General features: G+C 52.3%; 1 protein-coding gene across 11 annotated transcripts in view; it reads right to left on the bottom strand.

Annotated features, from left to right (window-relative positions):
• Nucleotides 1-25,657, bottom strand: part of EPS15L1 (epidermal growth factor receptor pathway substrate 15 like 1) — a 98,237-nt gene that overhangs the window by 32,592 nt on the left and 39,988 nt on the right. For all 11 annotated transcript variants that reach the window (XM_040444810.1, XM_040444803.1, XM_040444807.1 and 8 more), the window contains 10 exons: nt 24,777-25,010; nt 19,800-19,957; nt 16,347-16,503; nt 15,584-15,669; nt 14,653-14,725; nt 8,775-8,936; nt 7,951-8,148; nt 6,252-6,416; nt 996-1,119; nt 60-110 (listed from right to left, as the gene is read on the bottom strand). In XM_040444810.1, coding sequence (XP_040300744.1) covers nt 60-110; nt 996-1,119; nt 6,252-6,416; nt 7,951-8,148; nt 8,775-8,936; nt 14,653-14,725; nt 15,584-15,669; nt 16,347-16,503; nt 19,800-19,957; nt 24,777-25,010 — 1,408 coding nt within the window. The remainder of the gene's footprint in view (nt 1-59; nt 111-995; nt 1,120-6,251; nt 6,417-7,950; nt 8,149-8,774; nt 8,937-14,652; nt 14,726-15,583; nt 15,670-16,346; nt 16,504-19,799; nt 19,958-24,776; nt 25,011-25,657) is intronic.

Genomic DNA, 25,657 nt, shown 5'->3' on the forward strand with positions numbered 1-25,657 from the left:
AATAAGGGTGAGGACCAGTCCATGAAAAACCAAAAAGCCTCTTCCACAAAGGCTTTTACCTGCTGAAGCGGTCTGTTGTTCTGCAAAGGGGTCATTCTGGAACGGGTCACCTAGATTGGAGGAGAGAGGAATGTTTAGCTCTACCGTAGAAATGACCCTGGCATATCCAAGGAGGAGCAGCGACTGGCCGAGGCGGCTGTTCCCAGCTGGGGGGTTCAGGACGAAATGAGGCACCACTGGCTGCTCGACAAGGGGCCGCAGCGGGGGGAAATGTGGAACGAGCCAGAATTCACTGCTCGCTCTCTCTCCACCATGCTACACTCTTGTACCTCATTCTCCCTCTCACCTCCCCCAGCCAGGACAACACAGGGCCTGACCCACGGCCGGCCCCAGTGTGAGGACGAGCTCCACACATCTGAGCTTCCAGAGCCGCCCGGTGTCGCTTTGGTCCTGTGGTGCTTCGATTCCAAACGTGATGCCGGAAAGGCGCTCCCCTCTGCCCTCTCCACGCCTCGCCCTCTCCGTACATTTGCTCAGGGACGTACAGATAGCCTTCCTGGAAATGCTGCCTTGCTCTGAAGGACCACAGTGAGAAACATGTATCTCTACAAGCCTTCTTAGTTATTCTGGACTCATGTGGGGCTCTGGGCAAATGTGTCACGTCGAGACCTTAGATTTATGTGGGGACTAACTTACCACCCCGACAGGAGGATGGGAACCAAAGCGAGCAGAGGTCGAGGGCGGAGCCAGCTGCCTGTGAACGTGGGCACCTCACTGCAAGCTGGGAGCTTAGCTCTTCCCTGCCAACTCTAACACCTCAGCTCCGCAGTGGACCAGGCCGAGGTGCAACACTCTGGCGACCCACGGGGCTCAAAGAACTCCCTTCCCCTCCATTCCAGAAGGTGCTACTGGCCAACCACTCTGGTCATTGGACAACTCTAACAGGCACAAAGTAAACAGCCCTTCAATGACTAAGTGGGCACCGAGAGAGATACCTTTGAAGGGATCAGCTCCTTTAAATGGGTCGGATTTGAAGGGGTCTTCGGTCTGGAAAGGATCCGGATGCAATTCTTGGGCATTGTTGCTAAATAACAAGGCTTTATTTTTGAAAGGATCGTCCTATAATTTTGTGAAGAGACAGGACAGGAACTTTATTACTTCAAATTTAAAGCAAAGTACAGAATTCCATACCCAACTTGCATGTTTCTCCTTCAAGCAGTGGGACCCTACGGAGAATGACTAAAAAAAATCATTGAAATGGGGCACCTGGGTGGCTCAGTCGGTTCAGCGTCCAACTTCTGGCTCAGATCGTGATCTCACCGTTTGTGAGTTCGAGCCCCACACTGGGCTCTCTACTCAGCACAGAGACCTCTTCGGATCCTCTGTCCCCTTCTCTCTCTGCCCCTCCCCATTCTCACTCTCAAAAATGAATAAACATTTTGAGAAAATCGTTGAAGAAATATGGACATCATTTCATAACGTGTCAGCACCAGTTCATTCAGTGACAGACGTACAGGATAAGGTGTTAATGACAGGGGGAGCGGAGTGTGGGGCATGTGGGAACTTTCCGTACCACCTGTTATGTTTTTCTGTAAATCCACCACTCTTGCGAACTAAAAGTTTATTTAAACATTGAGTGGAAGGGGGCGCCTGGGTGGCGCAGTCGGTTAGGCGTCCGACTTCAGCCAGGTCACGATCTCGCGGTCCGGGAGTTCGAGCCCCGCATCAGGCTCTGGGCTGATGGCTCAGAGCCTGGAGCCTGTTTCTGATTCTGTGTCTCCCTCTCTCTCTGCCCCTCCCCCGTTCATGCTCTGTCTCTCTCTGTCCCCAAAATAAATAAACGTTGAAAAAAAAAATTAAAAAAAAAAATAAATAAACATTGAGTGGAAGGCAGTCATGTAAACCACCACCAATGGGTGGACAGATACACTGAATGCAGTAGGTAAATACACAGGAGTATTGTTTAGCCTTGAGGACGTGATGCTCAGTGAAACAAGCCAGTCACGAAAAGACAAGGACTGTGTGATCTCACTTTAGAAGAGGTCCCAGAGGAGTCAGGTTTGCAGAGACAGAAAGTAGAACAGTGGGTTCCAGGGACTGGGGAGTCAGTGGTTAATGAGCAGAAAAACGTTCTGGGGCCTAGTTGCACATGAATATACGCAGGCATGGTTAAGATGAACGATTTTATGTTCTGTGTGTTTTACCACAATTAGAAATCAAAAATAAGATATTACAAAGTCAGAAGAAAGTGGTATCTTTGGAAGTGTCCAAAGGAAAACGTAACAAGCCAGTCAAGAACCACAGCCTGGGCCTCATTCAAAAGCGTGGCCTCCCTCAACCATCTTTTTCTCATAGAACGTATAGCTAAGTGGGCATGTTTTAAAATGCTGTCTCCACACCAAGAAACACACTGCCTATTTGCATCTTGGGAGGAAATGAGCTGCTTATGCAGTTGGAACTACTAGAGCATATATAACACTTTGCATTTTGTTTTAAAGTGCTTATTTCTAGAAACAAACAAGCACGTTTAAGCCGGAAGAAAAGACGATTTGCTTTTGAAGAGCACTTTTTTATAGTGGAAAATGGCCCCGATGTGTGTGTGTTGGGGGGTGAGGGGGTACAACCTACACGGGAACAAGGCCCACTCCGTTTAGAAACAGTGAGTGTATTTTGGTTAATGAAGACACACCCTCAGTGAAAACACGAAGGTTTCACTGTGATATGAAAAAAGCACAACATCCTCACTGAACCCGGCAGGTGTGTCGGTACCCGTGGGGCTGGCAAACATCCATTATTCCAACTGACCAAAGCCAAATGATTAAAGAGCTGGGGCTTCCGTAAAAATACAGACAACGGTCACAGGGCCATGACGTCAAAGGTGCCAGAGGAAGATTCCAGACAAGGCCCCCAGCACTCTGTGCTGCTTGACTTCGGAAAGCGGGATGGCTCCCGGAGGCCCTGGGCCAATGGGAAGCCACAGGCTCCTGAAGGACGACAAATACCCCTGTCCTCTGATGAACACGGGATGATTTTTCTTACTGGGGAACATTACCTGGAGCCTCCAACCACAGGTCTCCCTCCCCAAGGCAGGAAGACCAAGCGGGTTCTTAGGCAAGTAAGTATCGCAAATACCGCGGAAGCGTGCGGCTCCGTAAGGACGTCACAGTGCAAACACGCGAGCTGCAGTCGCCCAACAGACGTCCGACGGGCTTCTCACACACAGATAAATAGGATGGGGTGTCCTGATCTAAAGAAGCCGGGCAGCCAAGACGGAAAATCACCCTCTCACGCTGTACCCTGGGGGAAAGAATGGATCTCACCCCAGAAGAAGAGAGATGATGTCCTGGATACAGTAGCACATTAAGAATGACGGCTTGGTCTCAGAACGAAAGCTTCTATTTAGTTAGAAATTAGCACTGATTTACAAGTTGGTGTTTTTTGGGGGTTTTTTTTTTGATGTTTTCAATCATCACTTGGAAGCCTGCCAACTAACAGTGGACAATGGCAGAGAAGAGGCTGTGACTCTAGACGCTTTGGCTGAGAGCCCCCTGAACTGAAAGCCAGGTCTGTAATCTCTTTCTCAGGTGCAATTATTTGCCTAAGGTAGCAATCGCTCCCTCCCCTTCCAAGGAGAAGCCTAAAAAGACCCCAGCAGGATTCACATACGTGAGGTAACCACCAGTGGTTCTGAGTCCATTTCACGGATTCAGAGCAGAAAATTAGGCTTCCCCTGGTACAGAGATGCCATAAACTCCACCAGCCACTGACCACCTATCAATGAGAACTGAGCCACCTGCCACTTGGGAGACACGGGTGCAGCAGATGAGCACTGGGGTAAATGACAGGTCCCTTAGCAGAGGGTAAAATACCTTGAACGTGGAGTTCAGTAACTAGTCCTGAGTTCTGCACTTCTTAAGAAACAGATGTGACAACTCTGAAAGGAGTTTCTGTGACTCTCCTTCCCTTTAGCTAGGGGTTGGGCAGTAGTGTGCTGGTGAACCAGCTCTCTGGGGGGAAAAAGAAAAAAAGGCCCTGATTGGCAGCTTCGTCCTGTCAATTCCCATGGTGCAAATACTCCCACTGTGGCTGAATTCAAGTCACCAAAAGTTAAACAATCAGGTTACAAAATTCCTATTTAATAATCAGCTCTGGAAAGTCAATAAAAATGGTTCCAGCACGCCAGTGGGGCTGGATGAGATGACAAACCAATCTTTCATGATAAGGTCTTGGCGAGGCTGAAGTCGGGGATGATTTATTGCCTTTTCCTACTAGACAGGTTGGTTGAGTGCTGCCTTCAAGAGCCAGAGGCCAGTATCATCGTCGGATGAGAGACAAGAAATAAATCTGGCTTTAAGAAGCCTCAGTCTTTGGGACAAAGTAACACGGTATGAGCTGAAAACTAAAGTTAGTGACTTCAGTAGACCTGCCCAGCCGTAGAAACTTCTGGATGCCCCTTTTCGGTTACAGTATTCTCAGGGAACTAAACCCCTCACTGTCACCCACCTCAAAGAGAACTAATTGCTCTCTGAAGCAGTCTCGAAACATTCAAGAGTAAACAAAAAGCCCTCTTCGAAGTGTTTATTAAGAAAAGGAAACAAACCGAAAAATGCTTTAAAAACTGTATTTGTACAACAAGATAAATATAGTTTTTCAGACACCGGTTGCAAGTTGCTATGTAACATATCTGACATCGACATTCCAGAATGAATTGCCTATCATGTAAACTTTGCCCCGCTCACAAGATGAACAGAAATGAGGAAAAGATGAAAAATCTGTGGGGGGCGGGGGGGAGGAAAAATCACTGGCCACTTGCAAACTGCCAACTTTTTATCCAGGAAACCAATCTTATTCGAACCTGCAAATGGTTTAAGCTGTTCCACAAACCAAGATGAAGGAGGGCAAGCGGAAAGCTGTGCGAGGGGGCCAGTGACAGACGGGAAAAGTAAAATCAGGGTCATGAAGCTGAAATGCACACACTGAGCGGCCAGCCAGCCAAGCGGGCAGTTCTGTCTCACCCAGCGAACGAAGAGTGGACAGTCGTAGTCTGAACTCGGACAATCAAGCTGACAGTGGGATCAAGAGCAGATACGGAATTCACCCGTTTACAATTCCGTGAGGAAAAGGAATCTGTGAGCGGCAGAGGGAGGCAGTGAGGGCCCAAGACAGGAGACAGATGAGGACACCAACAGCATCTTCTAAGCGATTCGGGGAAGGAGGTATAAGCTTCCCCATAAATTCTTAGGACTGACTACTTGGCTACTGAGGAAAGAAACAGGTCAAGAAATGAACGTGAAGAGCCAAGACTCAAGTTGAGAAAGACAGACAGAGAGAGAGAGAGAGAGAGAGAGAGAAGCTGTGTTACTACAGGAAGAAGAAGGAATCCACGAAGCCCAGGGCCACGAGCAAGACAGTTCAGAGGAGTGGCCCTGGACGAGGGGGCAGCAACATGGGGTGAGAGGTCAAAAGGCTTTGGGAGCAGAGCACAGTGAAACCACCGAGACCAAGAGCATCCCATCGGCTCTGTCAGGAGCACAAAGATGCTGTCATCGGCCAAGCTAAAGCGGAAATGGCACACGCTGGGGCTCGGCCACAAGGGCGGGCGCTGGCAGGAAAAAGGGGACGTAATGATATGGGGAAAAGGGGACACCGGCTGGATGTCAGCAGCCCGAGTCCACAGCACCCTGGGACTTAATCAAGGCCCCCGGGGTCATAAGAGCCTAGGCTTTCAGCACACCCCAAAGTTCAGGAGAGGGGCCAGTTCACAGGGCAAACAGCAGTGCCTCAAAGGGCTGTCATTTGTCTTGATCTTCACAAATACAGTTGGTTTTCAAGGTGCTCCTTGTGGGAACACGGACACACACACACACACATTTCTCCCATGCCCCGCCCTCCGGCCCCAACTAGTAGGATGTAGGGTTTCACATGTGTGAGCCTGATCCACTTTTGGTTAGGTTTGGGAAAGCCCTCTGAATTTGGGTGGCTGGCTCACCGAAGACAAATATCTTTAAAAACTGGTCTTACAAAGGATTCCGGCCTGCCCTTGGCTTCGTCCGGGAAGCAAGGATAGCGCACAGCCGTGTACCCCGGGCTGCGGGGCCTGTGTGGACACGCAAAGCAGCAGCGAAAACAAGAAACGCCCTGCATTTGGACAAAATCAAGGCTGGCGAGTGCCGGATCCAGCAAGCAGGGCGTTCTCTGATCCCAACGTGGGACCTAATCCCAGGACTGCAATACGCTTATTCAACCTTTACCATGGCTCCAAAACCGCCCCTCTCTGTCAGGGAGATGGCTTCGCTCAGGTCGGCTAAGTTGGTCAGGCTGGCGCCGTGGGCCCCGTCGAGCACCTCGTCATACTGCTCCAGGGTCCTGTGGGCTTCTTGGTGGCTTTCATGCAGCTGGGACAGCTTGCTTCTTGCCTACACGACAAAGATTGCTGACGTCACATGGGGTTTAGGGGAAAGGTGTCAGGAGAGATATTTTTTTTCTCCTAACGTCCAACCCTATTGTCCAACTCCGTTCACAAGGGGAACTAAATTACTCGCCTACACAGTAGAGGATCCCAAGTGACACGACTTGTAAACCACGAGGTCCTTGTCGCTGACCCATGAGGCCTCTTTATATCCCTGACCCCTGAGAGAGGCCTGTGTTCAAACAAACATCTGTCAATTCTGAAAAGAACTGAAATTGGTAAAAATCCACGTTCACGATCTGTTCCAACTGATAGTAAACATTTCCCCTTTATGGGGTTTTATCACCCTGTCCACTGCTCCTTGTCCTGGACAGGGATGTGAGGCCAGGGAAAGGAGGACAATCCATGAAGTCAGACAGACCAGAATGTTATCTAACTGTCTCATCCTGCGTGAGACACTGTGTGACCTCTGGCGAGTGACCTAACCTCTCTATTAGCTCTTCTCCAAAAAGGACCACAGGAAGCGATGGGTAAAACACGTCCTGTAGCATCTGGAAGGGTGGGCGTTAATACATGGCAGTGAACATCACTATTACTATTATTACTAACATACGCGCATGGCTTGGATCCTATCTATGTTACACAAACTCCAATTGCTCGGATGGAAAAGACCTAAGATAATCTCAGATCTAAGAAACAATGAAACACAACACAGGGAATGAAATCCCGCGTACGTGTTTGCGATCAACTATTGTCTGCAACCTGGCAAAAAGAGCAAGGGATCGAGTCGGTCAAGAGAGGAAGCTCAGCTGGCCACTGTAATAGTGCCAAGGGCAAGCATCACGCCCGTCTGTCGATGGGACACCCAAGGGCTGGCAAGGAGGCCTTGGGCTGTTACATACAGGGGAGCGGGAGGGAAGCCCGCCCTCTGCTGGCGAGCAGCGGCTGCAGGCCCCAGGGCCTTCACACCAAAGCGGGCTAAGGATGGGGTGCCCAGACAGCCTGCAGAACTGGAACAGGGCCCCACGTGGGGTGATGCTCATCACAGGGTGGGGCCTCAGCAATGTGCCAGTCCTCAGATGGCACAGGGACAGAGAGGTGCCGGAAAACGTCTTGGACTCTGTTCCTCTCGCTGGTCTGAGAACCGTGCTGGGGAGGGCATTTCTACACCCAAGACTCTCTCCAAAGGAGCCTCTGAAGTCCTCACACAGACCCTGCCCATTCCCCAAAGAGGACGTGTGCCCAGGTGGGGAAGTGGAAGGACAGCGAGGCACAGCAAACAGCCCGCAGGCCAAAGTCAACGTGATGCCAGACCACACGCTGCGGGATGCTGGGTGCTTGACCTCCAAATCAGAACGACAGCTTCTAAGAAGAGAGCCTGACATAAACGGGCTGGGTGAGAGCCAAGGTAACAAGCGGCCTCTGTGCAGGCTGGTCACACGCCCCGACGTGACAGCTCACCGCAGCTGCTCCGCTCACAAGAAGGCCCCAGAAGACCCCCGGCCACCAGCAGAGGCAAGGCCCCGCCCTCAGGGAGATACCTGGTTGATTTCGTCCTGCGTCGATTTCAGAGACTTGATGATGGTTTCCAGCTGAACTTTCCCGGCCTGAATGCTCTGCTCCAGCTGGGTTTCTTCCTGCTGCAATCGGTTCAGCTCCGATTTGGCCCGGTTCAGGTCGTCTTCCTGGGACTTGAGGTCAGATTCCTGAGACTGGATTTGGGTCTTCAACGAGGAAATCTGAAATGAGATGAAATATGACAAAAGGAGGAGTCTTAATTCACATCATTGGAACAAGCAGACCCAGTGAGGCAGACACCAGCCTGATGGCCGGACACCTGGGCTTCCTTCCAGGGCCCTCTCTCCACTCGCAAAACAGAAGGAAACAAGGCAGACGTGCAAATGCCCATGGAACTGACAGAATAAGTCAATTTTGGGATAAGTCAATTTTGAGGCCTGGGATAAGCAAAGGCAGTCTACCTGTCTCCCAGGGGCTAAACATCCCCATGCAAGGCCTCAGAGGAGGGGATAAGGGCTTTCAATCTGCTGAGCTTGCAGCCTCCCCGGTTTATAATGAGCAGTGAAGACACCAGACGATGACAGGGGCGGAGGAGGAGCATGCTGGCCCCAGGGTGCTGTGAGGCACTAGCCAGGGTGAGGTTAGTGGGGACCAGGGCTGTTCACTGTATGACTTGGTGGGTGAGACTGAGGTCAGGCCACAGATGCCTCGATGCTTTTTCAAATGATATGTCCACAACTCGATTAAACCAGTAGGACGCCTCAGCCTTGTGTTTCCAGGCCGTCGTGAGCCCAAAGAAGCCCACAGGAAGCGCCCCCCCCCCCGCCACGCTGGGCGTGAGACTCACCATCTGAGTCTCGTCCTGGCACTTCTGCCTGACGTCGCTCAGCATGTCTCGGAGCTTGGCCTTCTGCTGATCCATTTCGTCGAGGCGGTCTTGGGCGTCCTGCTTCTGAGCTTCCAGCTCTTGCAAACTGCTCGTTTCACGGTCTAAGTCATTTTGCAATTCCTAGGGAAGAGTTGCGTCAATGTACTTGAGCATGGGAGGTGGGGAGCATGTCCAAGACAGCAGTCTCAGCCTGGGCTAGAGCCCCCTGGATGTCCTACGAGACCGGCCCCTGCCCGTCAGCCTGTGCTCAGCAGGCACCCTGTGCACACTTGCTGTAAATGTGTGCATCTCAGTTGGCGGCCGTGGCGTGACCTCTCACTAAGTCCCTTGGCAAATATTTACTGATGGCCTAAGAGTGGCCAGGGTCCGGGAGAGTAGCTGGGTCCCACCAAGAAGAGCTATCCGGTGACATGTGGTCAGGGGTGGGGAGGGGAGAGACATCACCCAAACACAAACAAACTGGGAGGAACAGAACCGACAGAATGTACGGGTGCTGCTGGGTGGACTCGGGGCGGGGGGTGGGGGCACAGGGAGACCAGACTGACGCTGTACGGAAGTGGGGAAGAGGGTGTGGGGCTCCAGCTCCAGCAAAAGGAAGCAGGGCCACGCAGGAAGCCCCCGCAGGACGTTCAAGTATGAGCGTGGGACAGAATGATTCTCCACTGTTGATGTTGCTCCAAATCGGCAGTATCTACCCAGATGACCAGTAAAGGCACCCTCAGACACGACCAGGACACCCCTAGGAAGAGCACCCTGGGGGTGTATGGTGCACGTGAAAACATGCAGTCTGTGGGAGCAAAACCTGGGAACCAAGTAAATTCCCACCAGGCGGGCCTGGCTCACAACTTATGGCGTGCTCGTACCCTAAAGGAAGCTGCACCTCATACTCGAGTTACAACGTGAAGCCCGTGGCCAAGCACATGTGTATGCTGCATTCTGGCGTTCGTGCCAACAGGAAGGAAAGAACACGCACGCGACCTTTCTGGAAGGCCTCATGGGAGCTAACTGACGACATCTCTGACAGACCGACAAAAGGAGCAGGGAGGGGACCTGGGCCACGAGGAGATGGTGGCAGTGAGAACCAAAGCAAAGGCAAGATTTGAGGGGACCTTTGGGGGTAAGGGAGGACAGGGACGGTGAGGCCGATCCCCAGGGCTGACCTGGCTGGGGCTTTGCTGGTGCCATTTTAGGAGAAAACCCAAAGCAGGCACAGGGCCTCCTCTCTGCCTTGAGGACGAAAATGTCATGGCTCTCGCCACTCTAGACAGCCAAAACACACCTCTGAGTTATGCTGGGGAGCTAGGCCCTCTCTTCCCCAGTCTCCCTGCCCCTGACCTTGAATTCAAGAAGTGGAACTTCAGTGTTCAAGTCTGGGGAAGGGAAGAGGATGGTGGTAGGGAGTCCCAGACACAGGTTTGCCACATCTGAGGGAACAACAAGTGACGGAGGAAGAGGACACAGAGCAGGGAAGAGGGCCAGGCCTGCTGTGGTGGCCTGAAACATCAAGGAATCTGAGCCTCATTCTGTAACGAAGGAGGGGGAATCCAAGAGCCCAATGGGGACGAAGACCCAGCTCATGATCAGGATGGGAGCTGGGGTCAGAATGTGGGAGGTGTCTGAGCAAAGAGAACCAAGAAATAACCCAGAGAACCTGCAGACTTAATTCAAACCCCCCTGGAATCCCCAGCTGGCTCCTGCACAGAAACGGACAAGCTGAGGCCAAAATTCATAAGGAAATGCAAGGGATTTGGAAACGCCAAAACAATCTCGAAGGAGAAGGAAAAAAAGTTGGAGAACTTCTACTTTTCAGTTTCAAAACTTACTACAGACATACCTCAGATATATTGTGGGTCTGGTTCCAAATCACTGCAATATAGTACGTGTTGCAATAGAGTGAGTCAAATGAATTTTTGAGTTCCCAAGTGCCTGCAAAAGTTATGTTTACACTACACCACAGTTTAAGTGTGCAATAGTGTTATGTCTAAAAAACAACGTACACACCTTAATTAAAAAATATTTTATTATTAAAAAATGCTAATCATCACCTGAGCTTTCAGGGAGTCGTAATCTCTGAACACAGATCACCATAACAAATATAATAATAACGAAAAACATTGAAAGATTGCGAGGATTACCAAAATGGGACACAGAGACACAAAGTGAGCAAATGCTACTGGGAAAATGGGGCCGATAAATTCACCTGACGGAGAGTTGCCACAAACCTTCAATTTGTAAAACAAAAACAAAACAAAACACATAGAATCTGTAAAGCACAATAAAATGACATATGCCTATACAAAGCTATAGTCATCGAGACAGCACAGTACTGACCTAAAGAGAAATGCATGTGGAACAATGAGATACAACAGAGAGCCCAGAAATAAAGCCACACATCGATGGCCAAGTGATAGTCGACAAGGGTGCCAAGGCATTTGTTCAACGGGGAAAGAACAGTTTCTTCAACAAATGGTGCTGGGACAACTGGATCTCCACATGCAAAAGAATACCTCACACCATGTGCCAAAATTAGCTCAAAACAGACCAAAGATCTGAATGTAGGAGGTAAAACAATAAAGTCTTAGAAGAAAACATAAGGTAGGGGCACCTGAATGGCTCAGTCGGTTAAGCGTCCGACTTCGGCTCAGGTCACCATCTCTTGATTCGTGAGTTCAAGCCCCACATCCGGCTCTGTGCTGATGGCTCAGAGCCTGGAGCCTGCTTTGGATTCTGTGTCTCCCTCTCTCTCTGCCCCTCCCCTGCTCGCACTCTCTCTCTCTCTCAAAAATAAATAAACGTTTAAAAAAAATAAAAAAAAAAAATAAAGAAGAAAACATGGGGTAGAATCTTTGTGACCCTGAATTTGACAATGAGTTCTTAAGTAAGACATTAAAAGCAAGAGCAGAAAAAAAAAAAAAAAGGAATAAACTGGACTTCACCAAAATTTAAAGCTTTTGTGCTTCAAAGGACACTATCAAGAAAGTAAAAAGACAACCCACAATTTTTGCAAATCACATATCTGATGAAGAAATTCTACCCAGAAAATATAAAGAACTCTTACAACTCAGCTGTCAAAAGACAAAAAAAAAAAAAAAAAAAAAAAAAAAAAATTTAATAATGGTCAAAGGGTCTGAATAGAAATGTCTATTCAAAAGGTACACAGATGGCCAATAAGCACATGAAAAGATGCTTGGGGCACTTGGGTGGCATAGTCGGTTAAGCGTCCAGCTCTTGATTTTGGCAGAAGGAAGGAAGGAAGGAAGGAAGGAAGGAAGGAAGGAAGGAGGGAAGGAAGGAAGGAAGGAAAAACCAGGCAGACACTACGGGTGCTCACCAGAAGGACAGCGATGGAAATAGAGGTAAAAGACTCCAGGAGGACAGGGAAAGGGCACAATGGGAACAGAGCTGTGGGGGCTGAAGCTTCTGCTGCTTAAGTAGCCTGAGGACAAAGGACTCGCACTCCATGTGGGGCCCTGACCCACAGACTGTGCTAGCCGGCACGGCCAGACCCATCTGGGGACAGGTGGCAGGAACCCCAACCAAACCTGGTTTTCACAGGGCAACTTTCAAAAAATACGTAGTATTCTGTCTGTGCCATCAAGCACTACAGCAGGGCCCCAGCCCGGCCTGCTTACAGACGACACCCGCACAGAACAGCCAGTCTGGCTGGCTTAGGGCTCCCTCCCAGCTCTGGGGGGCTGTCGGGGCACACAAGGACCCCGGCACCTCGAAGGCTGCAGGAGCCCACCAGCCAGGGCTCCAGGCAGCCTGGCCGCACCTGCCACAGACCACAGAGGACAGCGCCTCCAGATGTCAGAACCAGTCTCTGCACAGGCCCGACTTCTTCCTCAGAATCACCTGGAGCAGGCGCCAGAGACCTCATGATGGTTTCCTTGGTAGCGATAGGACATTATAGCACCCGGATCCTCAGGGACCAGAATAAAAAACCAAAGCATGTTCATGGCAACCCGGACGCGATAGGAAGGCAGAACCAGCCACACATCCGTGTCACCCAGGCCTGGGCGGGAGGGAAGACGAGGCCAGCTCCACCAAAGGACTAAAAAGATGGAGTGAGGTGACACAGATGATGGAAGCGGGGAGTGGGCTCTACGTCTGGGGGATCAGTTCTAGGACACGGGAGGAAATCAGAGATGTGAGGGAGAATAAAATGACAGGATGAAAGTACATACATTCAGAGAAATAAAGTCACTTTGCTTACAAGGTGGTCTTGTAGCTGAAGAAGCTCATTTGAGCAAAAAACCCTTCATATCAGAGGCAGGCCAGTCCCTGCTTTCCAATCCAAAACATTCCAGGAGACCACCTACGGCCTAGTCCTCACGGCCAACGTGCACAGAGTGAGAAGCCAGAAAAGAAGGGTCTGGATACTGCACGGCAGGCACTGATGAGTGTCCTGAGGCAGGGTGGGCACACCCACCCCACCTCACCCGCAGACCACAGCTAGGATGGACGGCATTTCCCACGGCATTTCCCACAGATCGGCGGAACGCGCCCTCCAGCACCCTGAGAGCCCAACTGAGTCAGATGGTACTTACTTCCCCCGGCTCGGGTTCACGCCCTAGGAGGTGGTCCAGAGAGAACCAGCCACTCTCGCAGTGCACCCGGCAGCCAGCCCCTGCTCTCGGCTCCGTGAGCAGCCCGCGCGCTGAGCCTCGTGGCCAGCTGAGGTGATGCAGGCCAGGAGGCCGAGCTACCTGCCCAGGTCACTCAGGTGAGACACGGCGGAGCTGGGGTCCTGACCACTTAGCCAGGCTCCTCTCCCGCCACAGCTCGGAGCTCAGAACACTCAGAGTCCTCAAGCAGAGGACGCCGGTCCCTGCGGCATGACTCGGCCTCACCCACAGGGCGCCACAGCCACCTCTAGTGTCCCCACAGTGGCAGGGCTTTCTCTATCCACCCAGACTGGAGACCGTGGGGACCCAGGTCTCTTCAACAGTGTAGCTGCCCAGTGCTGATGGCTTTGCTCCTGATGCAGACTCCCCTCTGCTCAAATGATGGAGAAGAGCAGGAAGCGGCCCGAGTGAGCCCTGAGCAGGGGCCAGACTTTGTTTCCCAGCCCCACAACTCAGGAAAGCAGACCGCTCGTAACCAATGCAGTACAAGACCCAGAGATGTTCAGTAACTTGCCCAAGGTCACACAGCCACAGAGAACTGGGTCTGAGCCCAGGCAGCCAGGCCCCCAGTCTCTGTGTCACCACCACCTGCTAGGAAACGCTCCAGGAGGCCAAGAACAGGTTAGCAGCCACTGTCTGAGCCTCAGAAACTGAGATTCGAGTGAAAAAAGCCAGACACAAAAGGCCTCACGTTGAACGTCCAGAGCAGGTATGTCCATGGTGACACAAAGCAGATCAGTAGTTGCCGGGGTGGGGAGTGGGGAGGGCAGTGGCAATGGAGTGTGAGGACTACACGTCATGGGGTTTCTTTGGGGGTGATGGAAATGTTCTGGAACTAGACAGAGGGGACAGCTAAGGATCACACCAAACATGCAAAAAACCAATGAACTACTTGTTCTAAAGTAGCAAATTTTATGTTATGTGAATTATGTAGCTCAATGGAAAAGAGAGAGAGACAGAGAGAGAGAGAGAGAAAGAAAGAAAGAAAAAAAAGAAAAGAAAAAAAAGAAAAGAAAAGAAAAGAAAAGAAAAGAAAAGAAAAGAAAAGAAAAGAAAAGAAAAAAGAAACCCCTGTCTATGGTTATAAGAAAGGTAGAAACCTCACTCAGAAGTGCAAGGGCGGGGCTACCTTCCCCTTGCCCCGCCCCCACTGACCGGCAGGCCCTGCACAGGACAAGACCATCTGCCCAGGGTGAGGTTGTTCTTACCTGTACTTCGTTGGTTTTCTGTCTGATTGCCTCTTCCTTTTCCCTAATGTCCTGTTCCAGGGAGTATTTCTCTCTGGGCACGGAAAAAGAATTCAGGAAAAGCACAGATGAGTGATAGCAGGACTACAGCCATGGTGTATTCTCTCCATGCCGACTTCTCAACACCCAATTCCGTCCATACCCACGGAACCCAACTCAGCTGGTCCCTACGAATGACCCTCAGGGATCATGCCCTCTACATCATCCCCTCCCCCATCAGCGAGTCCGTGGCTACGATGAGGCACTGCTCCCAATGAGACCACTCGAGCCCCTCAAGCAGAGGGAAAAGGAAGTCAGAGTGGTGTCCGGGGTGAGGAGGGTTCAACGCTCCCTGCTGACTGTGCCCACGGAGGGCCAGGTGCTTCCTGGGCCCTCCTCCCTCTCCTAGAACTAACTGGTGGGAGAATGCTGCTTTGAAGAGGAAGCATCTCTTTATGCCAGATTTGAGAGGACAGACACCCCATCCAAAGCCCTTGTTTACAGGTGGGGAGACTGAGGCAGCAGGCACAGAGAGGAGCCAGAGACCTGGACACAAAGGCTCCCTCAGTTTATCTGTCGGTCCTAAGCCATTAACTTGCCCTCGGAGGCTCAGCCGTTCTACGTGCTGAGGGGGAACAAGGCCCATCCCAAGGGCAGGGGGCAGGGCCTATGGCTACCTAGCAACAACCTGCCTGAGATTCCACAGCCCAGACTGACTCCAACTGAGGATGTCATCACTCGAGCTCATTAAGTCAATTCAGGAACTCGGGGGAATGTGCCCTGCCTCGCTTCTGCTGCATGAACTTGTTGACGGCCGACCTGTGTGCCTCACAAGCCTGTGGTACTTGTGGTAACAAGCTGGGATAGGGCCTGTGTAAGGGCCAGATTCCGAGGGGAAGGAGCTTTAACACACCTCTGTAACTGGGCAATCTCTTGACTGATATCATCAAGTTCCTTCACACCAGTGAATTCCCCTGATCCAAGAGAACTTGAACCATCCTGGAACCAAATTCAGACACAGGGTTAAAACTTGACAAGCTGATGGGGCGCCTGGGTGGCTCAGTCGGTGAAGCGTCCGACTTCGGCTCAGGTCATGATCTCACGGTTTGTGGGTTCGAGCCCCGCGTCGGGCTCTGTGCTGACCGCTCGGAGCCTGGAGCCTGTTTCGGATTCTGTGTCTCTCTCTTTCTCTGCCCCTCCCCCACTCGTGCTGTCTCCATCTCAAAAATAAACAAACATTAAAAAATAAAAAAAAAAAAAAATTGACAAGCTGAGGGTTGCCTGCCTCCCTCAGTCGATGTAGCCTGTGACTCTTGATCTCGGGGCTGTGAGTTCAAGCCCCGCACTGGATGTAGAGATTACTTAAAAATAAGACTTTAAAAAAAAATTTTTTTTGACAAGCTGACCTCACCACCCAGCAGGTGCTAGTATGAGGGATACGATCTCCAATTCACTAGGGCAAGTAGCAAAAGTGCCAGAACCCAGCTGGAAAACTATCCCAGTGGCCCAGACACACCCCCCAGCCCCACCCCCAGCCCCTGGTGAAGGCCGGGGCCATGAGAAGGCAGGCTACAACAGCAGGGCACTGGCCTGCTCACATGGGTCACTGCCGCCACCTGGTGGCAGGCTGCGGGAAGCCACAGGAGCACGACAGGGATGTGGCCAGCAGTACTCACCTGGATGGGAGTGCCTCTCTCCGAGGGCGGGACCATGTCCGGTGAGAGGACCTGAGGGGGGTCGATGCCTTTACTGACCTTCTGCTGAATGAAGTACATAGCTAATGCGAATTGGTCTTTACTTAACTTCCCCGTTTGCCTCGTATCAGCCAGGGCCCTGGGAGAAGGCGGGATGCTAATTAGATATCAGACAAGAATTCAGCCCCGCCTGGGAAGTACGAATCACAGAACCCCTCCATTTAAAAAACGAACAGTGACAACACAAACAGCGGGGCACAGCAGCGACTCCTTTTCTGTTGAACATCCCTCTCGAGGACCGCAGTCCCGCCACCGGCCACCCAGGCATCCGGCCCTACGGCTGGTTAAGGAGGGGCCGTCAGCACAAGAAGGGGGGGCCCCACCTGGCTGGAGAACCACCGAACCCCACCCCACAGTCCGAGGTGCTGGGCCTTTGGGAAGGCCTCATCAACAATTACCAGAAACGCAACCGGCTCTTTATGGCATGTGTGCGGAAGACAGTGAGGGTCCGGTACGGAGCCGCTCTGGTGGAAGTGAAAGCTGGGCCCGAGCGTGCACCCTTGGATCTTCGGCAAGTTCCCGCAGCCCTGGGTTATCGGAGCAGCCTGAGCTGCTGGTTTTCAACGGGGATGACAGCAGCAGCATTCTGGGTCGTCGTCACGAGGAGCTAGGGCCTGGACGGCCACCCGCGGCCGTGCTGCACCGGACGGCTCCTCGCTGCTAAGGGGCCCCGCTCACGTGGCCTTTGGGCATCCTGGTAGACGGGCGGCACGTGGAGCTCCCGCGGAGCCGGGGTGGGGGAGAAGCTTCACAACCAGCCCGGTAATGGAGGAGCTGGCCGTTACGGGAAGGAAAGCCTCACACAGTAGGACAAGGCCTCTGCATCTGCAAAACTGTCTCACCCTGGCCACTGCGCAGGCGGTCTCACTTCCCACTGCAGTCGTGACCTCGTGACACCTCTCTAACTCGTAGCCAAGGAGCTGGGCGTGGTGGACAGACTCGGGCCCAAACACCAACGCACAGGGCCACGGGGAGCACGGAGACCCCACTGAATATCGCTGACATGCTGGTTTACAAACGTCTTCATTTTTGTCGCAGTTTGAGGGCGAGGTGTGAGGATTCTGCCTGTAAGCGTCGGTCCTGCCGCCTCGCCTCGCCCACGGCTGCTCCTGGACTGAGGCCTCTTCTCTCCAGCCCTCTCCTGCTCCCGGTCTCTGAGGGAGTGTGGGCTCCGAGGCCTGCAGGCGGGGTGCTCGGCCAGCCACCAGCCGGGGAGGCCTACACGCGCGTTCTGGCTCCGTCCTTGTACGGTCCTCCGGGCCGTCCTTCTGGGCGTGCTATCTGCGCTCCCCCTGCCCCCCGCAGACAAATCCGGACTGGCCTTTTACTCTCCCAGCGGTCATTCCAGAGCTTGCTCGTTCCGTCTTTCCCCTCTGCTCCTCACGCGTTCCCTCTTTTAATCCGAGCGTATTCGTGATTTCACCGTGTTGCTTCCACGTTGTGGCGTCGCTGGCAGGCAGAGGGACTGTCCCTATACTACGATTGGGGCGCCGCATCGCTACCTCTGAATCACATGCACGTTCGCTTCAGGGTGATAAAGGGCACACGCATTGTATCGGTTTCTAAAAGGGGACACCAGATCTGAAGGGGCCAAGAATGACTGCCCCTGACCTGTCGGAAGCAGTTGGCCTCCACTAGCTGTTTTGGCGACTGACTCTGGGTGTCACACACTTGTGAAGGGAGAGCCTGTTCTCTCAGGTCGGGGCCTCCCGTCACAACGTGGACATCTATGAATTCTTGCCAAGGGCAGCTATTTCCACAAGCTACTGAGTAACGTGCTGTCACTGCTCTTCTACTAGGCGCTTATCCAAAGGATCCGGGAGTGCTGATTCATAGGGGCACATTACCCCAACGTTTATAGCAGCGCTATCAACAATAGCCAAATCATGGAAAGAGCCCAAATGTTCATCAACTGATGAGTGGATAAAGAAGATGTGGTTTATATATACAATGGAATACTACTTGGCAGTGAGAAAGACTGAAATCTGGCCATTTGCAGCAACGTGGATGGAACTGGAGGGTATTATGCTGAGTGAAATGAGTCAGTCAGAGAAAGACAGGCATTATCTGTTCTCACTCGTTAGTGGAATGGAGGATCATGGGGGCAGGGAAGGGGAAAAAATGGTCCGGTTTTAAACAGAGAAGGAGGCAAACCCATGAGAGATTCTTAAATACAGAGAACAAACTGAGGGTTGATGGGAGGGCGCAAGAGAGGGGAAAATGGGTGATGGGCATCGAGGAGGGCACTTGTTGGGATGAGCACTGGGTGCTGAATCATGGGAATCTACCCCCAAAATCAAGAGCACAGTGTATACACTGTACGTGAATTCACTCGACAATAAAATCTATGAAAAAAATAAAATAGGGCGCCTGGGTGGCTCAGTCGGTTAAGAGCCAACTTCGGCTCAGGGCACGATCTCGCGGTCCGTGAGTTCAAGCTCCGCGTCAGGCTCTGGGCTGACGGCTCGGAGCCTGGAGCCTGTTTCTGATTCTGTGTCTCCCTCTCTCTGCCCCTCCCCTGTTCATGCTCTGTCTCTCTCTGTCTCAAAAATAAATAAACGTTAAAAAAAAATTTAATTAAAAGAAAAATAAAATAAAATAAAATAAAATAAAATAAAATAAAATAAAATAAAATAAAATGCCACTGCTCTTGCTTGGAGAGGTTCGCTTCTCCAGAATTATACAGAAATTGCCTCCCTGTGACTCCCAAGTGAAGCCCCCTAAGTCCTGAGGACAAAAGTTAGAAAGTGACTTTCACCACTGGCCAATTACAAAAGGAGCCATCCCAGCACTGGGAAGACTGCTCTGGTTCACCCTGAAGGAAAGTGAAGGTGGGGCAGTCCCCATGGCTGGGGACCAGAGTCCTGTTGACCACTCACCCCCCTGACGGCAGTGGAGTCGCTGACCTTCACAGGCCTCCTAGGGAAGGCGGCCACAGCCCCCGCTGCCCAGGGTGGCTTTGCTAGAGTCCCCGGAGACATACCACACACTCGCCCCAGAGGGGCAGGGCCATGCGTCTGCACCCTGACTAGCTGTGGCAAAGGCGGGGCCTCCTGCTAGAACCAGCAAGAACTCGCCCCAGACACTCAAGCAAATCGCCCCACAGCTTTCCAGAGGGACTAAACAGGCAGTAAGCTGACATGCCCAGGATACGGGGGAAGGGCCTTCACACTCGTACCTCACTCGGCACCCCAATCAGCCTGCTGAGGATTAAGTGACAGGCAGAGGTGGAGGCCCTGACCCCCAGGCCCTGAAAGTCACCCGCCCTTCCTTTAGCACAAAGCTTGTTTCCTCGGGGCCCCTCGGAGCCACCCGTGGCCATCACCTCCACACGGGAGGCCCAGAGGGAGCAGACGTCCAGCTACCCATCCTTACCATATGTGTGCTAGAAGGTTCTGGGTGAGGCCCGAGTGCATGAAGATCTCCTTCACCTCCTGGCCACTCACGTAGCCATCCAGGTCCAGGTCGGTCTTCAGGAATATCTCGTCAAATCGCATCTTGTCTGCAACCGGCACCACCCAGCTCACCGTTGGCTGAAAGGGGTTTCAAAACCATTAGTCTAGAGCTTCTAGACTATAAACCATAAACACACGCTATTAAAGGGCTTTCACATGCTCCTGATGGATGCTCTCTGTGCATTTGGGCAGCACCACGAAACGAGAGGGCAGACCGGAGCCCCACTCTCTAAACAGGGAAACTGAGGCAGAGAGCAGTGCACACCAACTCGGTCAGTCTCGCCTGGTGGCCAACGTGCACCTCTCCCACCCCATCGCACAGCCCCCTTCTCCTTGTATTCAGAGGGAGGTAGAGACCCAGCAGGTCCAAAGGGACTTGAAGGGAAGCCAATGACCTCCTTCCAGGAGGGGACTTCAAGTGCGCCAGACAAGACCCTGCTGACGGTCCACGCTAGAAGGACGGCCTCCTGAGAACCAACCAGCCCTTCCTGGACCTCTCGTTTTCTGCCTGCAAACACTTCTCTGCAGCTGCCAGAAGTATTCTCAATGCCCACAGTTGAGGATTCTGTACTCCAACCTTTGTCCCCATGACATGGCGATCCCCCCGTGAGGTGTCCCACCTGGCACTGATGGGCAGTGAACACGTCTGCCCGTGTGAAAATGGCATCTGCTAGACAGGCAGGCGCTCAGGGCCCCCTAGTGCTGGCTGAGGAGCCCGGGCCCCCGACGAGCATGCCGTCCACCCGCAAAGCCCCACCGCCCCCAAGGGCCCTCCCAGGCGGACAGAGCTGAGTATCTGAGAGCCCAGCGTAGCATCACGTCTGCAGTCATGGGGCTTGGCCACCCGCTGCACGCGCGACCCCTCACACCGCCTGCTCAAGTCTATGTGAGGAAGGCAAATGCCACTGAGGGTTCACCGGGGCCCGGGCACCTCCTAATCCAGAGGCACCAGGGCCCCTCCCACCGTTAATTCCAGACGCATCACCTCTGACCTTTGGTGTGCTCTCCGAACCAAGTTCCACAGTGCCTTATCCGTTTTTATAGAGATGTTCCTCCTTATCTGCTTTTTCTGAACAGGTCTCCCTTGTTATCCAAATCCAGTGGGATCCTGACCCAAGCACCGGGAATCCAGAAAGCAAGGGTGGGAAGCAAGGGACACCACATTACCCGTATCATTTCGGTCCAGGATTTCGGATAGGGAGTAGAATGATTTAGTCTGCCACGGATTTATCAGAATCCATGGGCCAAATTCAAACAGCAAGGGCTCAGGCAGCAAGAGTTCAGAGACCTGCGTTTTACGCGTCCCATTATATGAATGTTGTAAGCCACCCCAGGGGAGGCATAAAGACACACGTAAAGGATCTCTAGTGAAGAAGTTTGCCGCCTTCATATCCAGTGTCTGGAGCAAGCTAAACCTCAGACGCCAAGCAACCCAGAGAGGAAGTAACAGTGGATCAGACAGGCTGAGCTGAGGGGGACAACGGTTTCTGTGCTCCGCAGGTCCCAAGAGGTCACCACTCTGGGATGACAAAAGTCCTGACGTTCGGTGTGCAAACAAAATGGCTTGCTGCCTGATTTCTGAGATCTCAGAGCAGGTCGGTGGCCAGACTCCAACGCCCAGCCTTTTCCTCGGAGCTGGGTCTCCCAGAAGGGGCTGGTCTGGCAGCCACAGGCCCCAGTAAAGGGGAACAGACCCTGCTGGCTGGAAGTACCTACACCCCGTAGCCGGCTGGGAGGACAAGACCTGGTGGCATTAGTCTGGAGGTGAGAGAAGCAGAGGAGGGGACAGCATGGTGACTGCGGGTCCCCAGAACTGCTCGATCTCATGTCTGTGATTCCACCAGCACCCTCATCCTTAGGGAAGGGGACATACGTCTTCTTCCCTCCCCCACCCTGACAGAGGCCCCTGGTAAAATAGGTCTAGTGGTAATCAGCAGCACGCTCCCAGGATCCGGGGAGAGTCACCAGATCACCATGGATCTGGGTTACAAGGCTAGTCAGTCTGCACCTGTCAGCAACTTTGGCCCCACCTGCTTCCTTGTTAGTAAAACCTATTACCACTAACCTAACCTACGGTAATTAATAACAACTCTTGGCAAGAATTTTGCAGACACAAGGCGCTAGGTTGTCTTAGAAAACACTAGCTCACGCGGGTCCAAGTTACCAGCCTCAGCCCTTGCTTTAACTCCACCCCCATCCTTCTTCCTGTTTCTACAGGTTCCCACTTGAGAGCCTTGGCATATGCTAGGCCTCCGACGGCTTTTTGTCATTCAGGGATCAGCTCAGGTCACCTCATCAGTGACCGTCCAGTTGACCCCACCTACAGGAGCACCTCAGTGCTTCCAGGCTGGGCCCTGTTCTGCTTCTCATAGCTATCTGACCTTCCTTAGTTTATGGTTATGCTTATCGTCTATCTCCCCAAGGAGGGCAGAGGCTACTCCCACGGTCACTGCGCATGTCCACAAAGTGCTGGGCATGGCTGGTGGTTTGCCGAGCTGAAGGTGCCCACACTGGACCATCTGGATGCTGGGCTTGTTGACCGACAGCCATGTGAGACTCACCAACCAGAGGGGAAGCCCCATCACCTGTGCCTCTCCACACGGCCGTAGCAATGACAGGGAACGTATGAAACCCCCCAACCCCCAACCGACCAAACCACCTCGGCCCTCCCTGATGGGACCCTTACTCTTCGGTGCAGCAAGCTCCTGGAAAATGAGCCACTAACCGCACCTGCCCAACCACGACCAGGCAGAATGCTTAATTTTAGAATGATGTCACGTGCAAGAGGAATCACTGTCTGATCGTCTATTTCTGTAGCGTTCAGTGCCTGACAATTTGGGGGTTTTTTTTATTGTAATTTAAGTGCCTGTCATTAAGCTTTTGATTGCTGAGGCACCCATTTCAAAACTATCCACCTCATATAAACACACTGCCAGCCACACAACTAGGAAGCGCCAGGCCAGCCCATGACGGTCCCCACTAAAAAGCTCTGGGTGACCTAGACAACTGGCCGCCTGAGTGACCCTGCTTTTCCCTTCCCCTGCTTTCATTCCCACTCTTATGTTTTAAATTCACCAATGAAGAGCGAGCCTGAGAAACCCTAGGCCCCCACCCTCGACCCGGAAAGAGGCAGAGTCCCGTGCCCGAGCTCACTCTCTCTCTACCCACAACCTTGCTGTGGTGGCCCTGGGGGTGACACGCACTCTGCAGGACCTGTGAGCAATGAATCGTCTTTCTTCAAATTTTCCGGATGGTTGTTGCGAAATGTAGGTGCACTCTGCAATCCTACCAAGAACCACAAAGACACCTCCTCCAGGCCAGAAGCGTCCGTGGGGGCTCACCCCAAGTCACGGGAGCCCGAGTGGGTGCCACGGGCGCTCCTGGCCGACAGCGCCACTGACTGACAGGCCGAGACCAACACAACACATTTCTACTTTTATCATTCGTATCTGAACTTGCGTGGCGGCGCTGGCTGGCCCTCTTCGTGTCACCTTCACTGCTCCGCCTTCGAAGCCACAAGTGAGGCAGAGAGCAAGGCATGACTCAGGATGTACTCACGGCCACGTTCTTCCATGTTTTAGATCATCTCAAAGGTGCCTCTTTATAAAAGAGCCCTCGATGGTGTGCTGCATTTGCCAGAACAAGATGTGTCTTTCTCACACACAAGATGCTGCCCGCTGGGACTCAGAGCCCCCATGCTGTCCTCCTGACGAGACAGATGCCTCTGCTGCTAGCTGGTTGTTCAACAGCCTCACTGAGCATCCAAGCACCTGAGACTGTTCCGACACTGAGATTCTAACCAAGGACTAACTGTTCTCATGAAGCTAAGGTGGGGTGGGGGTGGGGGTGGGGGTGGGGCAGGGAGGAGACCGAGGATACACAATTAACTACACACCAAGCCAGGCGTGGGAAATCTACAACGCAGCATGGACAGAGCCCGGGGCACGCTGGCTGTGGTCACGCCAGGGCCCCCCAATAAGGTGCCCCGTGAGCAGAAGCCTCAGGAAGCAAAGGGCTGGGGTGTGATCTGGGAACACACCGTCCAGCAGAAGAGCTACCTGAGGCAAGGGGGACAGAGACACGAGGAGAGAGCCCAGAAGTGGGAGCCAGCTGAGGGTATCTGAGGAAGGGCGGTATTTGTGTGCAAATGAATGAGAAACTTAATTCTGCATCCCCATTGCAACGGACTGAATGTTTGGGCCCCAACCCCTCCCCAGAACTCATGTGTTAAAACCCTACCCCCAATGAGAAGGTATTAAGAGGTAGAGCCTTTGAATGATGATTAGATCATGACGGTGGAGCCCCATGAATGAGATCACGGCCTTTATAAAAAGGACCCTAGAGAGCTCCCTTGCCCTTTCCACCATGTGAAGACACAGCAAGAAAATTCCATCTGTGAACCCGGAGCTGGACTTTCATCAGACACCGAATCTGCCGGTGCCTGGATCTTGGGACTTCCCAGCCTCCAGATTTTCTGTGAGAAGTGGATATCTGTCATGGTCACCTATCCTATGGGACTCCATTACACTCAAACAGACTAACGTACCAATCATAAACATTGTTTTAAAAAACGTAATCCCAAGGGCGCCTGGGTGGCTCAGTAGTTTGAGTGTCTGGCTCTTGATTTCAGCTCAGCTCATGATCTCAGGGTTGTGGGATCTCGGTGCTGAGCATGGAGCCTGCTTAAGATTCTCTTTCTCTCCCTCTCCCTGCCTCGTGCACGCTCTCTCCAAAATAAAAAAAAAAAAAAACAAATTAAAAAAATAAAAAAGGTATGACAGTTAAAAACATAATCACAAATGTTACCTTTTGGGGGTCACAAGTTACTTGCTTGCAAGGTGCATCTTGCTGGGACTCTATACGTGCAAATGGCTACCCTGAGAAGCAGACACTGTACCTGTGTTTGCTTGAGACTGTGCTTGGGGGACAAGCTTCCCGTGCTGTTCAGGCTGCTGACGCTGCCGTGGGAAGGGGTGGAGCGGAGGCTGTCTTTCGGCGGGGGGCTGGCGGGCAGGACAGGCACAGCTCCTGGGAACACGGTCTTCTTTCTCTTGGAAGGTGGGATGAGGGAGGGGGGCAGGACAGAGGGCACAGGCTCCTTCTCGAGGGCTCGGTACACCAAATGCATCGCCTGTGAATGCAAGAGAATTACGTTCAGGTGGCCAGGCGCAGGCCTGCTCTTTCCAGGGCTGCAGTGATGTGACATGGGCTGCTCTTTTTGAGGTCACTTCCAAGCTGAACAGAGTGAAAAATAAAACTTTTCTGATGAGGTATCTTCCAATGCGTAATTTTTCCAAGAGGTGTGTAATCACACAAGACCCACATGAGCACAAGAGGAGTTCAATCATGCCAGACTCCACACATGTCCCTTCACCACACAGGAGGGCCACCAGCTCCAGGGCTGAGGACTCCCACAGTACTGGAATTTGGAAGTCTAAAGACACACTGCGATGTGTATACGCCTGTTTCAGGCGGGCAGAGAAAAGAAACTTTCTCTAAAACAAAGATTTAATCCCGTTTTAAAGTGTAATAAAACCAAACCAAAATCACAGCCCTTCTCCCTTAAAAAGATCCCTTGTTATTTGCAATACAGACCAGATCACTAACATAGGTAAAATTTATCGTCACTTAAAAACACTACAAAGGGGCACCCGGATGGCACAGTCAGTTAGGCGTCCAATTCTTGGTATGGGCTCAGGTCATGATCTCAGAGTCGTGGGACAGAACCCCTGTTTAAGACTCACTCTCTCTCTCTCTCTCTCTCTCTCTCTCTCTCTC

Source organism: Herpailurus yagouaroundi, unplaced genomic scaffold (assembly GCF_014898765.1).
Source record: "Herpailurus yagouaroundi ecotype Mexico unplaced genomic scaffold, PumYag 193, whole genome shotgun sequence".
NCBI classification, from domain to species: domain Eukaryota; kingdom Metazoa; phylum Chordata; class Mammalia; order Carnivora; family Felidae; genus Herpailurus; species Herpailurus yagouaroundi.